The 15,976-nt window shown below is 34.4% G+C and overlaps 1 protein-coding gene across 1 annotated transcript in view; it reads right to left on the reverse strand.

Moving 5' to 3' along the window:
• LOC145661490 (uncharacterized) overlaps nucleotides 1-15,418 on the reverse strand; it is a 112,861-nt gene extending 97,443 nt beyond the window's left edge. The window contains exons 1-2 of the mRNA XM_081726806.1: nucleotides 15,349-15,418; nucleotides 8,976-9,002 (exon numbers count right to left, since the gene is read on the reverse strand). Of these exons, the coding sequence (XP_081582932.1) occupies nucleotides 8,976-9,002; nucleotides 15,349-15,399 (78 nt within the window). The 5' untranslated portion in view covers nucleotides 15,400-15,418. The remainder of the gene's footprint in view (nucleotides 1-8,975; nucleotides 9,003-15,348) is intronic.
• Between the last annotated feature and the right edge of the window lie 558 nt (nucleotides 15,419-15,976).

Consider the following 15,976-nt stretch of genomic DNA (forward strand, 5'->3'; position numbering starts at 1 on the left):
CAGTTCATGGCGACCGCTTTGAAATCAAATGTAAAGTATGAGAATTAAATTTGTCATATCTGTAGTTTGGTGTAGAGACAAAACAAAATTGGAAACCAAAGGTTTAAGAACAACTCAGATTATTAATATAAAACAAGTCAAAGATTATTAACTGGTATTATCATACAAGAAATGCGAGAATTTTGAAACAAAGAAAAATAACATACAAATTTGCAACTGAAGAAAAAAAAACTAACTTAAACACACTAAAGGGTATGAGTAGGGGGATTAATTGGGACGTCAGCAATGAGGCTCTATGTCCCCGTCTCGATTAACGCGAGGGATGGATTTTACCATTTCACTTTGACGGAATAAGGTAGAGGATGGAGAGGAGGGGAAAGATACATAACAGCTATAAATATAAAAATAAAAGTGACAATGTTCGGTGGTGAATAACTCTTGAACTACCCGATCGTTCTCAATCACATTTTGAACATAGATGAAATTCGAACCTGGGAAGCTTTTTGTTATTTCATTTTTATATTAGAACTTGCGGAAGAGGAGGGGAGGGTAAATATATGAAAATGAACAAAACTTAATAACTCTTGAACAATCTGACTGATCCCAATCAATCAAACATTCAATATAGATAAGGTTCGGACCTGGGATGATTTCATTTTTTGCCTTGCGGCACAATGTAGGGGAGGGGAAGGGGGACTATGTAAAAAAAATAAAAATAAGAATGCTGTCTTGGTGACTTCATCACGCTTAAACCACTGAACTGATCTTAATCAAATTATCAACATAGATGAGGTTCGGACCTGGGGTGGTTTTTATCATATCCATTTAATGGTAGAACGTAGGGTAGGAGGAGGGGAAAGGAGATATCTATAAAAATGAATAAAACTTAACAACTCTTGAACCACCTGACCGATCTCGATCTAATTTTCAACATAGACGACGTTCGGGCCTAGAAGCTTTTGTTTTAATTTTTTCACTTTGACGGTAGAACATAGGAGAGGATAAGAGAAGGGGAGATTAATATATAAAAATAAATAGAACAACTCTTGACCCATCCAACAGATTTCGATCAAATTTTCAACGTACATGACATTCGGGCCTGGGATATTTTTTTTCATACAGTGCCCCCAACATGGAGAGGGGAGATGGATACATAAAATCATCGAAAATGACCAATATCAAAGAGTGCTTTAGTAATAGTAAAACCATAACATATTACTATCTTTCTTTAATTTAGCCCAGCGAAATCGGGGTGCGACTTAGATTCGAGGACGTCTTAAGTTCGAGTAGTTATCGAGAAATAGTTAAAGATATTAACGTGTTATTGAATTACTTTGCTAATAATAATAATAATAACAATAATAATAATAATAATAATAAATATTATTATTATTATTATCATTATTAGTAGTATTAGTAGTAGTAGTAGTAGTAGTAGTATTGAAGATTTGATCATTCAAATATTGAAAAATCAATATATTCAAATACCTTAAGACAATTAAACGTGTGTCATTGCCGACTAATGATCAGCAACAATTTTAAATTTAAACAAAATATTCACACATGGTTCCGACTTGAGAACCTCCAGATTATTAGCTAGCGCCTTGAGCACAGATCCACGCTCTATATGCGCTAAATGATATCTTTTAGTATGTTTAAATTAGATTTACTTGCCTCCAGTTACAAAATTCTAAGTTAGTATTTTTCGTTCTTTCAAAATTTCTTTCGATTTTTTAAAATCATATCAGTCAATAATCTTTGGCATAGTTTATATTAATAACGTGGTTGTTCTTAAACCTTTCGTTCGCTATTTGGTTTCATCTCCACACCAAACTACATATATGATACGTTTAATTCTCATACTTCTCATTTTGTTTCAAACCAGTCTCCGTTATCTGGTAAAGCAATTTTGTTCGCCACGATTCATGAGTTTTGTAACAAAACACGTCAAAAAATGAGTTAAATGAAGGCTGCAAGAGTTTATATCAAAGTTGAGTATTAAGAGCTAGTGACAATCATGTAATAACGTCTCGTATTTCAAAATAATGTTAGCTACATTTAATTCACTTACTGGTATTAGATTTAATTCAAGCTTAAAGAATTGGAATGAACAAACTCAGTGTAGCTTAAAGAAACAAAACGTAAGAAGAACGGACGAGATTGGAACCCTCGACCACCAGTACAAAAATCCTGTTCACTAACCCCTCACCTAACAAGCCGTCAACTTCTATAAGTTTTAAATTTGCAAGCAAATGATACCATTATACGTTTGTGCAATCAATGTTTTGCTGTTTTCCTCTTCAAGAACGTAACATGTTTACGACGATTCGTTTCGTTTTCCATTAGTGCTTCTAGGGAGATGATTTGTGTTTGAGTATAGGATCTTTTGTTTCCTTTAACCGACAGTTCTAGCAAATACAACTCAATTGAAACTGCTGTAAAAAAGAAAAAAAACTAGTACTGTCTTAGAAAGTATAGCTAAAAGCAAGAAACTCCATCGAGCACCCTGAACAGTGACGGGAGTGCGTTAAGCGAGGCCAACAGCAAAATGGGGTCCATTAAAGATTCGTAACTCCACTTTGAAGGGTTTCAATTAATTTCAAGCTTTTTCCTCGATGTCTAAAATGAGACTACTTTAGCCTTACATGAAAAAGAAGCTGTGGAGGGGACGGCAAAGTCTACTGAAAAGATTTATCACGTCCTAGCAGCAACAACTTTAAGTTTTCGAACAGTAATGAAGAACAAGATTGATTGAAATTTTAACTTAGAATGAAATAACTAAAAATCTAATCTTATATAACTCTCATTGATAGTAGTGTTCCGTATTTGTTTAGACGCCTATTCTTTTATAACTTTACCTATGGTGCATGGGGTCTTTGGTTCGAACCCAGCTCACGCCGAATGAACTTTATTATGGACAAACACCGTGTGCATGAGTGTCCTCGGGTTTTTCCCGTTTCCTCCCACTTTTTTCATTAAACAATTTCATTTATTTCTCACCATTACTCTCTCCATTTGCATAGTCGGCATAATCGTGGGACGTAAAAATTAGATATTTCATTTCATTTTTCTTTTATAACTGTATATCACTTCTTCTGTGACGAGAGCAACATCTAAGCGAGTATTCAGTAAATTAAACCACTAAAACCTATATTCATTGCACAATAGTGCAGATGAAGCTTAGCCCTTTGGCAATCTTCAGCATGGACAGAAAAAAAAAGCCAATGAATTGATATTGAAACAGTAGTTAACGAATTCCTCTGTGAAAAAGATCACCCGTACTGTTGTGTTTCAGATGATACTTTATAATTATACTTAGTTGGTTGAAATTTCTCCATAGTTGTGGGGGCGAGATACTGAAAAAATCCCTACCAAGAGGTGAAGGTGACATGTAAAAGTAGTCAAATACGAACGAAATTAGTGTCGAATTCATATGCAAAGATGAAAAGTGACACTGTGGATGCTGCGTAAGTACAAAATAAGCCTTGGTTGGCTTCGAGTTGACAATGGGAGGGTGACAGGAATAAAGAATCGAAAATATCCTATATTTGTGTCGAATGGATAGTTTTCGGGATTACTGACATAAAAGGTGATATTTCAGATGTGTATATGTCCAAGGTTGGCCATATTAAAATGGGATCATAGGGAGAACCAGTAAATACCTTTTTGGTGCTGTTCAAAACACTGAGAGTGAAAAGTGATAATGCACAAATCACATTCTGAATTATCGGAGATATGACTTTAGGGGAAGTGTCGTTGCTCCAGGGAGGCATTACTAACTGATCACTCCCTAAAATCGTCACTGTTTTTCAGGGCCGTAGAGAGAAATTTATTTCAGCGATCGAAAGCTTGACAGGAATTTATTTCAGCGATTGAGGGCATATTTTACTAAAATGTCTATCATCCAGGGGCGGATTCAGGATGATTGTTTGGGAGGGGCGGTCGTTCGAAGTCAAATCAAGGCAAGAGCGGATTGCAAAAAAGAAAAGAAAAAGAACGAAAGAAAGAAAGAAAAGAAAAGAAAGAAAAGAAAAAATAGAACATGAGAAAGAGCTCTTCTATAGAATTAACATTCTTAAGAAACTAAAGCCTATCTACATTAGGTTTTAATTTACGTTTATAATACAAAGATGAAAAATACTTAGGCTTTGTTTTATTTTTAAAATAAACAGTATAAAAAGTCCCCTATTCAGGGGGATGCGATCACTCCAAACACACTCCCCTGGATCCGCCCCTGCTATCACCATCTATAAAATTAGATATAAATATATAGAAACAAAAAAGTAGTGATTTCGTGGGGCAAAGCTCTGGATTGCCAAGGCCTGCATCCTGTGTATGTCCCTGCTGCTCTGAATTGTCAAAAGCTCGTCTTCAAACTTAAGACTTAAAATGTAAATAATAAAAGTGTAACATAGAATACAATATAAATAGAAAATATGTTATAATTAAGAAACAGAAAATAATTATAAAATAAATTGGAAGGACAATTTAAAAAAAATCAATATTACTTGAAAGTAAAATATACTTTTAAAACAATTTTGCATTTATGCAGGGCTACAAGCAGTGAGGAGTGTCATCTAAATTTAGTAACAAATGTAATATTGGAAAATTATTTCGAATTAAACTAGCTGTTACTACATTACTTGAAAATTGAACTTGTGGAATATACAGTATGAGCGTAGCTCAAATAAAATAATCAATAAGAATGGTCTTGATTGGAAGCTCGGACCATCCACGTAGAAGTAACTTACATTAACCATTCACCTAACAGACAATGACGTACAGGGCTTGGCACTACTTTATCAGATGGTTCTATGAAATGTAACTTAATTAAAACAATAGTAACATTTTTTAAAGCTTTAAATGTGTCCTGAAGAAGAGCAAGTTCAGTTTGCACATTGTAACTAAGTTACGAGAGGTTTACGTCCTATCTGAACGGCGCACCCACCGAGTCAACTTTTGGAATATCCCCTTAAGGTAGCTTTCAACGTAGCTAAGGGAAGCGTATGTGAACCAGTAATAGAATTCTCCGTAGCAGAATGGATAAAGTCATGGTTCGATAACCACAAGGTTCGTGCTTCGAAACCCGTCGCCGAAATCAGATTTTTAAAATCCTAATTCCTCAGTTCTGAAGATCTTTCTCTCCTTTCGTAATCATCTGATGCTTTAAAAAGAGTTCTCCACATTAATTCGACAACTGCCTAATGTGATCCTCGCAGTTCGAAAACTTCCCTTGTTATCATTCACAAAATCAGAATTTTCGTCATAATACGAATACTGTCCGATCATTTTTTCCCCAATTCTAAATCCGTTTATCCAAATCATCCCTCTCTGTCTTAATACTTGAATCCCTCTCTCTATCTCTCTCTCTCTCTCTCTCTCTCTTTCCCTCAATGTCACCCAGGAAGTAATATGGCTTGAGATCAAACCTTCGACTCTTGAAACCAAATGTATGCTCTTTAGCAATGTGCTATCGTAGCTCTATAAGTTTGTTGGTAAAACCAGTGTATTTTAGACTTTATTCGGGAAGGGGGGGAGGAAGAGTTTCTCCGGCGACATATGATTTTCATTTTTATTAGTGTATTACCATACATTTGATGAAAAAATACATGATTATGAAGCTCAAGAGAGGGGGAATTACACCCTCCTGTCCTGCCCAAATGACGCCCCTGAAACATTTGCTTGCACTTACTGAAAAGAAATTCAATGAATCTTTGAATAAAACTCGTTTCTGTCCGTAGATATTTTAGAGCTCTTGGCAATTTCCATAGATTTCTTAGGGAGCATCTTATTAGCTTGCACTCTTTAAAGAAAGAAAAGAATGAAACTAAAGATATTTATGAAGCTCTAGGAAGATTGTGTGACTTTCCATTAATTTAGGCTCTTAAAAATATTTCAGAACAAACGAATGGAACAGACTGTTTTAAAGCTATAACGTTGTAAACTTGATTCCTGTTTCTTTTCCAGCTGAATGGAAAGAGTGTAATACGTCACGCACACTGCCTGAGACAAGGAGAGGTGTAGGACTGGGAGGAGTTGGAATAAATACTAGAAGAAACTAATCGATTGATGTATGTATTGCGGGAATGCATAAGAAAACTGGGCAAGAGTTTGTTATTCATTTGGACTTAGAATTTTTGTAACAAATTTTATATCGCGGACTGTACAGCTATATTATACAAGAGCGTCTTCTTCCGTTTTAAACTTCAATTCGCTGGTATAAACCGAGAAAATTTATTTAAACTCACGAAAGAAATAAGCACATTCCAAAATTGGTTAATTTGAAAGAACACCAGAGTCCCTTCATTTCTTCATAAAATAACTAAAGATGTGACTGAACCGAATGTCCATCTTGGCTTTCGAATAAAAGTTTCTTTTCTACATTAGTGATAATTTTAGAATAAGTAAAGAAACAAACTCAACGACTCGGTAACAAAATGTGGAAATTGCTTTCATTAATATAATTTAATTCAAGATAATTCATTAAGATAATTTTATTTATCTAATAAAAGAAAAAAAGCATTATTTGCTGAACCATATGTACTTTTTCGGAATTAACACAAAGTTTGATAAACTGTCAAGGTCCTGTAAGTAAGTGTGACAAGTGTTTATTTTTTCACTTTTGTAAAGTTACCATTGTATTTCTCAATTATTTTAAAAAATAAATTAACTCCATAAAACCGCAGAAATGTCCACTATTTGCAAAAGGAGCATGTTACTGTATAATTCGAAAAATTAACAGATAGATTTATACAAAATTGCATTGAATAATATGTTACTAGCATGGTAATGGAAAATCAAGGAAGGTAAATAATACTGACCTACGGCAGATAATATAGGAATAAATAGTTATAACTTCTAACACAGAATAAGGACAGTTTTACAAAATAAAAAAATGAGGTAATCATTTATTAGAATTGTATATAGCGGACAAATGAGGAATGTCGAGGGACTTTATTTCTGCAATAAAGAAAACTGTAGTTTCACGGAACTAACGAAATTGTAGCAAAACTAACCATATGAGAAATAAAAATATGAAAACTAATCATGTGCGGCCTATCTTCACGCTTGATAATAAATTATTTCAAGAATAAAACATGCGTCTTTTGCAAAACTAACCTAAAAATTAGTTTAATGGTATAAAGTGTGAAATTATTGAAATGATTTATTATGCATCAAATTCATGCTTGGGAGGGAATTTAATATTTACAATAGAAAAGTGTAGTTTTGCCGTACGATAGGAACTCCAACGTGAACAAACGGTAAAGTTACGATATGAGCAGAAGATTTTCAAATTAGTGGGTGGAGTGAAGTACCTCAAAGTGTTGTAGCACATTGTTTCTCCATTAAATAGTATAAGTTTACAAAAGTCACAATACTTTTAACAAAAGTACATAAAATAACGATATCAGGTGGAAAATTATAACAGTTATTTAACCTTTTTACGCCCTCAAAGAATTTGAACGAAAGCATAGACTCGCGCATTGACGACCGTCATAATTATCACCTAGCCATGACTCATACATCGCTGGAGAGCCTATGAAACCCTGAATCCATCGAAGAAACATTTGTGGATATTTTCACCTTATTCGTAGAAGAAAAACAAAAACCGATAAGAAGTAGAATTTCATAAGCCTTGACAACTATTGCAGTCACTCTACGTTGACAAAATGGTGCTAATGTTTAGGCAGTGCATCTTTGACAATAATATTTAAAAAGCGGAAACCACTGCTTCAAGACAAAGAAATATAAATCATTAAGAACGAAAATCCTCTACACAACGTCCTATATATCAAGTTAATGATATATTATTCTGGATTATTTAAGACCCTCCCGTTGACCGCCATAGTGATGCTATTAATCATCATAGTGTTATCATTAACACATCTCTCGAATGTCTATAGAACGCAGATTCCAGCGAGATAATATTTGTGCAATCCCTTCTCTAGTAGTAGCAGAGGATAAACCAAGTGCATAAAGATATGAAATAAATTAAAATTTTGGTGTGCTAGCAACCCTTGCAGTCAACCTACGCTGACAAACTTGTATTTTGTTACAAACAATTGTGTGTGTGTTCCTGAAACAAAATTAATTTTTTTGTGTATTTCTTTTAAAAAAGTTAATGAATTCGTTTTATGTAGGAAATGTTCGAATAATATTAAACTTAGACGAAAATTCTTTAAATATGACATTTATTCCCTGTAGTACTCTGTTATACGCGCATCATTCTTGCAGCGCATATCACGTACATCCCAAGAGTTATACTCGTAGATCATTTCAGTAAAAATATATCTTTTTATATGAAACCGTCCGGAAAAGAAATGTAATTTACGTCAAGAATCTGGGACTCAAAACACTAACTACCTTTGTCTCCAATCTACCTATATGGTCAACAAGAACTACCATGTAGTGGATTACTTCATTGCATCACATACACATTTTTATGGTTGTAAATCCAAGGGAAACAATGCCTACCAAAAATCCACATATAAGAAAGAAAAACACAATCTTTACCCTCCCCCTAATCCGTGGTACCTCACATTCATAAATGGGTATCGGCGGAAAGCTTTATCTTTTAGAAACGGATTGATACCAAAATTTTCATCTTAGTTTAATTAGTTGTTTAGCAATTAATTTTAAATCTTAAGGTAGCAGTTGGGTAAATGGAAGTTTAAAGGTTAGGAGTTGATTTACTTCACACTTGGCGGGGAAATTTGCTTATGAAGAATATACAAATTCGTATGTGGTATCGAATCTTGAAGTTGATCAGCCCAATTTTGTTTCTATATATTATGTTCGTATTATAAACCTATACTTTAAAAGTCAAGTTAAAGTAGTGTATTGTCAAAACTTATCTATAATTAACATTGTTGGTGTTTTAAAAATAACATAAATTTTTAAACATTAAAACGTGAAGCATTTCAATGTAATTATGTTGATTATTATGTTACACGTCTTGATATTACAATACTTACATCTCCATTTTGAGAAATAGAATAACCCTGAAAACAAAAATAAAGTTACTTCATTAGCAACACATATAGTATTTGCTACTTAAACAAGTGACCATGTACTAAAATTTATAAAATAAATAATGGATAATATATTAACATCATATTTTTAACCGTTACCCATATTTTCGTAACGCATTGCGTTCGAGTTATTATAAATATCCCTAATATACACCATTGGGATCCAGGTAAACTTAAAACTTACCATGTTAGTGCACTGGGTACGATTATGAGTAAATTATCCATCAACTTATTGGTTTTAGCCTCAGACTTAAAAAGAAAACAATACCGAAAAATGTCCAAAAGCGTAGGGATAAAAACATTATTTCCTAGTACAAAAACCGCTACTAGTCTAGGCATCAACTTTACAAAAGAGATCTCCTTTTCAAGTTTAAGGGCGAATCATGTAACAATTTAGGTTCCGATATTTTTTGAATATGTACCATTACCGATCACAAAAATGCCAAGTGCCAAAACTCTCGGAAGGGGTGGCAGAGGGGCAGAAAACATAAATTTTAGATGTTTCTATTATTCACTAGAACTCCCTAACCATTGGAGCTAGAGCATCCAAATTACTTTCATGTTGTTAATCTTATTGTCTTCTACAATTTAATTTTAGTGAATTTTTGAGATGCATATAATATTTTTTTGGTTATTTTCATTTTTACTCAGTACGGTTGCACGTGACTTGAGGTTTTTAGTCAAAGTTTCTTTACAAGATCGAATTCGGAAAAATTTTTCCCCTAAAAACTTTTTGTCATTTTATGCTCTTTCTTAAAATGTTTACTTATATTAGTGTAGTACTTATAGTGCCTGAGTTATAATCGACTTTATTCCGTCGTGTGCGAAACTGATCACGGTGCGACGGGAGAGTTACTTTCCCACAAGCGGTAGATATTAACAGCTGATGATGATTAATATATATATAATGTGTTATGTGCCTGCAAGTATATAAGCGTGATGATTTAGTCTGTCTATAATCTCATTAAAAATATTCATTTTTAATGTCAATTGAGGGGCTTCTCGGAAAATAACCCTTGTCAAAATACAAAATTTCTACGAAAAATGAAAGGACAGATTTCTCTAGTAGACAATATGAGAAACTCTGCAAATCTGTTTCTTTAGACATATGTCTAATACCTTCTAAAACATGCACAATCATGCAACTTTCTATTCATTTTCTGGAAAAATATTGTTTCGACAAATTTGGTTTGCTACAAGTTATTCGATTTATGTACTGCAATGGTACTGAGCGAAATAGAACTGGAATCAGATTTTAAAATTGCCTTCAAGAGAGAATCATGGACAATTTGCCATCTATGTTTTTTGGAATATTACCACTTTTTCCTCTTAATAAACACTGTAACGGTAAAAAAAACAAAGGGTAATATATACATACACTTTTTTCATAAATGATCAGTTTTTACACCCTTAACTCTTATTTACAGAATGAACACTACTATTAAGATTGTGTGCAGTTGCTATAATACAGTAAATCTATAATAATACGTAATAAATGGAAACTATATGTTTACGACAAGAAATCTCTAGACAAGAAAACGAATTATCTTATTTCTATAATTAGTTCTCAATAATGTCATGCCACCCTTATATCTTAAAAAGATAAAAGAAATTTGTAGTTTCTTTAATGCATCATTCAGTCTTCATCACTTTGTTCATTAACTGATATTGGAAAGTTATGCTATGACGGACAACTACACATTGGAGTGCACAAGAAACTGCGATACTTACATTTGCATTTCAAGATTACACACTTAAGTTTCTGACAGCTATACTTGGCAATCTCTAAACAAGCCTTGCGATTGTCTTCAAATGTGTTTTTCAATGGGCCCAGAATTGGGTCCTCCAAGTACCGTCCAGTGTCTTCTGTACTTGGTAGACAAATCTCACACTTATCAGCGTTTCCCGAGTTGCTGTTTGGCAATTGGGTCTTTTTATATGTTGTTTCAGAGCATCACTATTTGAAGGTAATCTCTTGGCTGCATTTTCTTAAAAATAGGATCCTAGCTCCATAACAGGTCTTTACATTCCTCTTGAGGTCCTTTGTGGAAAATAGTTCTGCAAATTCAATATCGTTTGATGATGTAGAAATCTGTCCTAGAGAAAATAAATGTCAAAGTTTTCTGAGTAACTAGACCATAAGTATACAAAGTATAGCTGGAATTATCACCTTCTGAACTCTTCGTTGTTTTTTTCCGGAAGTTTTAAAGATCAGGAGATTGTTAAGTCAAACTTCGAGATCACTGTTCAAAATATTCAAGGGAAGCATGAAGAAGGAAATACTGGAATGATACTTTATGCTGTGAATCAGAATACAGAAAAAACCGTATGTTCTTGCTGTTGATACGCCATTACGACATAATTTCTTGTAAAGAATTGTACATGATGGCGGGATTTCACATGCAAGAAGGTATATTCGAGTTCACCACCTTTGCCATCAGCTGAGAATGAGAAGATAGGTAATGGCTTATCACGCTCCACTTGGATGTGACATAATATCGTATTTAGTTGGAATATCAAATGTCAAGAACTGTCTTTGATCAAAGATCAAGATCACTAACTGTATTTTGCTTAGGACAGATTCATTTAGCAGCAAGCGCAATGGAATCTGCAGAACTGTTTTTCGCAAAGATCCTCAAGCAGGGGAATGTGGATCAGTATAGATAGGGGACGGATGGTAGCGGCATGACGTCACGCTGTTCCTCTGTCTTTCTTTCCCCATTGTATTTTTAGGAAGTGCGGATGGCGTCTCCCTGAGTTCTCCCTCATTTTTGCCCTTGCCCCCAAGGGTAATGTGAACATCAGTTATGGAGCTAGGGTTCTACGTTTAGGAAAATTCAGCTTGGATAGAATGTCTCCAACTAATGATGATCTGAAACAACATATAAAGAGGTCTAATTACCGAACAGCAATTTGGGACACGCTGATAAGTGTGAGATCCATCTACCAATCCCAGATTTCTCCGGGTGGTACTTAGATGACCATATTCTGAGTCCAATTTTGAAAACGTTCGAAAATACTCCCATGGCTTGTTTAGAGGTTAACATGTGTAGCTATCAGAAAATTAAGTGTGTAAGTTTGCAATTCAATTGTAAGAATCGCGGTTTATTGTGCACTCCAATCTGCTGCTGTTCGAGCTAGTATAAAATTCCATATCAATTCACGGACAGACAGATGAAGAAGATTGAATGATGCATTAAATACATCACAAATTTCATTATTTTTTTTCATTTCATAAAGGTAACAAAGAATGGTCTTCGTATTTATGGAGATCCCTGTTCAGTCGGCCTTCACACCGTGAGTTAAATGCGAATAGACATAAGACAAAGGCCAATTGTTGGTGTGAGCTTATCCAACATATCACCTGATTGTGCCATTCAGTTACACCATTAACTTTCGTAAAATTCATTGAACATGAGACCTCCACAGAGCGTCATAAGAGCGTGTACGTTGTAGGAGTCGGAAGATATGACAGGCCTCTGGTGATTGTGTCGTGACTACGTGGAGAGTGCAGTGCTGGTTTAACAAGTTTAAATACTCTGACGAAACACTCGAATCTGCACTACATGCCGGAAGACCAACACATGTACAAAATGAAGATCTTCAAGCAACAACTAAGATGAACCGTGGCCAGATATGTGGGTAACTGGAGCTAAGACTCAGTGTGAATGGAAAAACCGTTCTACAGCACATCCATCAACTACGGAAGCACTACAAGTTCCTTCGATGCGTCCCACATGATTTGAGTCTTGGCCAGGAAGCTACGCGAGGAGACACCTGTGTTTCTTTGCTATCTCGTGCGAGAAAGGAAAATTTCTGGACAGGGTGATGACATGTGATGAGAAGTGGAACCTGTACGAAGCTGCACGGAGCCTTCATCATTGAATAGCATCCCATAAACCAGTTATAAGACAGCCGAAACCAGCACTGCACCAGAAGAAGTTTTTCGTGTTTGATTGGTATACTGCCCGCACCATCTTGCATTGGGAATTGCAAACAGCTGGCCAGAACATCAATGAAATTGTGTGCTGTCAGCAATTGAGCCGTGTTCAATTAAAACTTAAAACTCTGGAGCCAGCACTTCTGAGTCGCAAAGGAGTCGTCCGTTTACAGGGCAACGCTAAGCCCCACGTGGCTAGTATGACCCGGGACACCATTCTAGGCTTTGGATGAGAAAAACTTTTGCATTATCACTTGCCCTGGACTTTGTGCCGTTCGATTATCATCTGCTCCGTTTCGTGGACAATCATCTTACAGGACGCCAGATCAAATTCCCAGTATAGGTGCAAAAAGCACTTGATACCTTATTTGCTTCACGTCCCACCAAGTTCTTCTGCGATGGCCTTTCAGAACGTTGGCAGAAGGTCCTCGATGTTGATGGGGCAATTTCTGAACTTGCAGGTACGTCTTAGATGACATATCGATGTTCGAAAGTGGTGGCTGAAAAAGCGTTAGAACTTTCTTGGTTACCTTTATTCTGTATAGAGAAAGCTCTCTTTTCATTTTTGAGAGAAATTTTGGGTTTTGACAAGGATTATTTTCCGAAAAGCCGATCAATTGATATTTAAAATGGATATATTAGAATATATTAGATAGAAATTAGGATATATTAGATATATTAGAATCAATCATCAGGATTATACACTTGCAGCTAGATAGGATTATATATATATATATATATATATATATATATATATATATATATATATATATATATATATATATATATGTTAATCACCATCAGCAGTTAATATCTATCGTTTGTTGGGAAGTGGCTCTTCGGTTGCTCCCTGATCAGTTTCGCGCACAACAGAATAAAGACGCTTATAACTCAGGTACTATTATTCCTACACTAATGTAAGTATACAATTTTTGAAACAGCGTAAAATGACGAAAAACTTTTAGATATTTTTTTTTCCGAATTCGATCATGTATAGATTCTGTCATTTGAAACCTGACGTTACACTCAACCGATACTGAGTAAACCTGAAAATAACCAGAAAACCACTATATGTATCTCGAAATTGCACGATAATTAAGTTGCAGAAGACAATTTGACAAGCAAAATGAAAGAAGTTTGGATGTTCTAGCTTCAATGATTACGGAGTTATAATGAATAATAGAAACGGCTAAAATTTCTGTTTTCTCCCCATCCCCCTCTTCACCCGTGAGGTGTTATTTTTTCTTTTGGTATCCGGCATTTTTGTGATCGGTGATGGGTATATATTGAAAAAATATCGGATGTCAAATTGTTATGTAATTTACCCTCGGAATTAAGGCCCGATACCTAGACTATACCTACAGCCAAGGCCAAGAGAACATATTGTTTATTACAGTTATTTGTCAATGTTAAACTATTAACTATTAGATATATACATTAAACATCATTTTGTTTCAGGGATAATAATTAAAGTAGTTTTGTTAGAGTTGACAACATATGAACCGATTACTGCAGAAGGTAAACATGTTCACATTTCGTAATGTTAGCAGATATACAAAATAACTGAAGAAAACTGTCTTTATGATATTTCCATCATAACATGAAAATTTAAGGCGATGAAATGTCCATTGTTATGAAGGCCACATTTGTCATTTGGCTGCTAAACGATCCATTGACTTATTGCATACCATTATAGTAAAAAAGTCAGTATGTAAATGTTGTACATGTTTGCTTGCGTAGTAAGCGTTTCATATATAAACCATTACTCACTAGTGTATGACAAACAAATTCTTCTAAAACAAACTGTATCTGGTATGGCTCAAATCTTCTGACAACAACAGCTAGTAGTGAATTGGTAAATAATCTAAAATCTATTCGTCAACCCATTCAGTTATATGTCCTTTAAAATATAATTTTCCTTCTTTGCAAGTGTGCAAAATATTCTCTTAATATACATTATATTATTGCTTAAAAGCTGGCTTCCAATTGACTGGTTTCTTCTTCAAGGAGAGAACGTGTTTGCAATGCAGAATTATGATTTATTTTTAGCTTCCCATTGAGCATTCAGTTATTTATTTCTAAAATTTAATACATCATTTCAGAATGACGGGTTGACGAAATTCATCGTAGAAGAGTGCTACGGTATTTGCATGTGGTATGGCTGTGTTTACAACTGTGTTTCATTGAATATAACTCCTTTTTTGGTAGTTATATTTATTGAGCCACGGGAATTAACGCTTCTATTACAATTTGTGAATAAATACATTTATGCATTTGTCTTTTATTTTATATTTGTTTCTATTAATAGCTGCAACAACATTAGATATAATAAATAATCATAGTATGGTAATCTACGTATTGACTAATGGTTCATACCTGTAATAAGGGTAATGATAAGAGCAACAGCACAAATGCCCTCGTATCCATCTTAAGGGCAGTGGTGAAATGCCACGTATCGGAAGAAATACAACAACTGTCAGGATATATAAAGGTTATAAATGCATATCTTTGATATGCATGAAGATTTCTAATTACATACTAGGCTAATAAATGAATTGCCATAAAGCTCTTATCTTTGCGGAAAAAGGTGCAAAATGTCGTATTTCGTTCATCATTTTAGAGTGAAGATGACGCAATGTATTGTCTACTTTTTATTGACGTCGTTCTAAGAAAATATCTAGATTAGAAGAACCGTGAACATTTTCACGCGTTATATATGACACTCATTGTAATCTTAGGTTAACAGTTTACATCAAACAAAGTGATTCTCGACTTATCATAATCAATTACCAAATTAAGTTAAGGATAACAACCTAACTCTATTATTGAACTCTGATAAATATTACGACTTAGTTAATTACTTGGCTCTCTAACTAGTAAGAAAGATGTCCCATTTCTGTCTTTTATTATCATATTCAAAGTGACTTTTCAATTACAAATCTTAGATAATGCTAGTATTATAGCGAACTGGTACGAAATCTTTGTACTATTTTAATAGGATTGT

This window comes from Thermobia domestica, chromosome 10 (genome assembly GCF_964235325.1).
Source record: "Thermobia domestica chromosome 10, izTheDome1.hap1.1, whole genome shotgun sequence".
NCBI lineage: Eukaryota > Metazoa > Arthropoda > Insecta > Zygentoma > Lepismatidae > Thermobia > Thermobia domestica.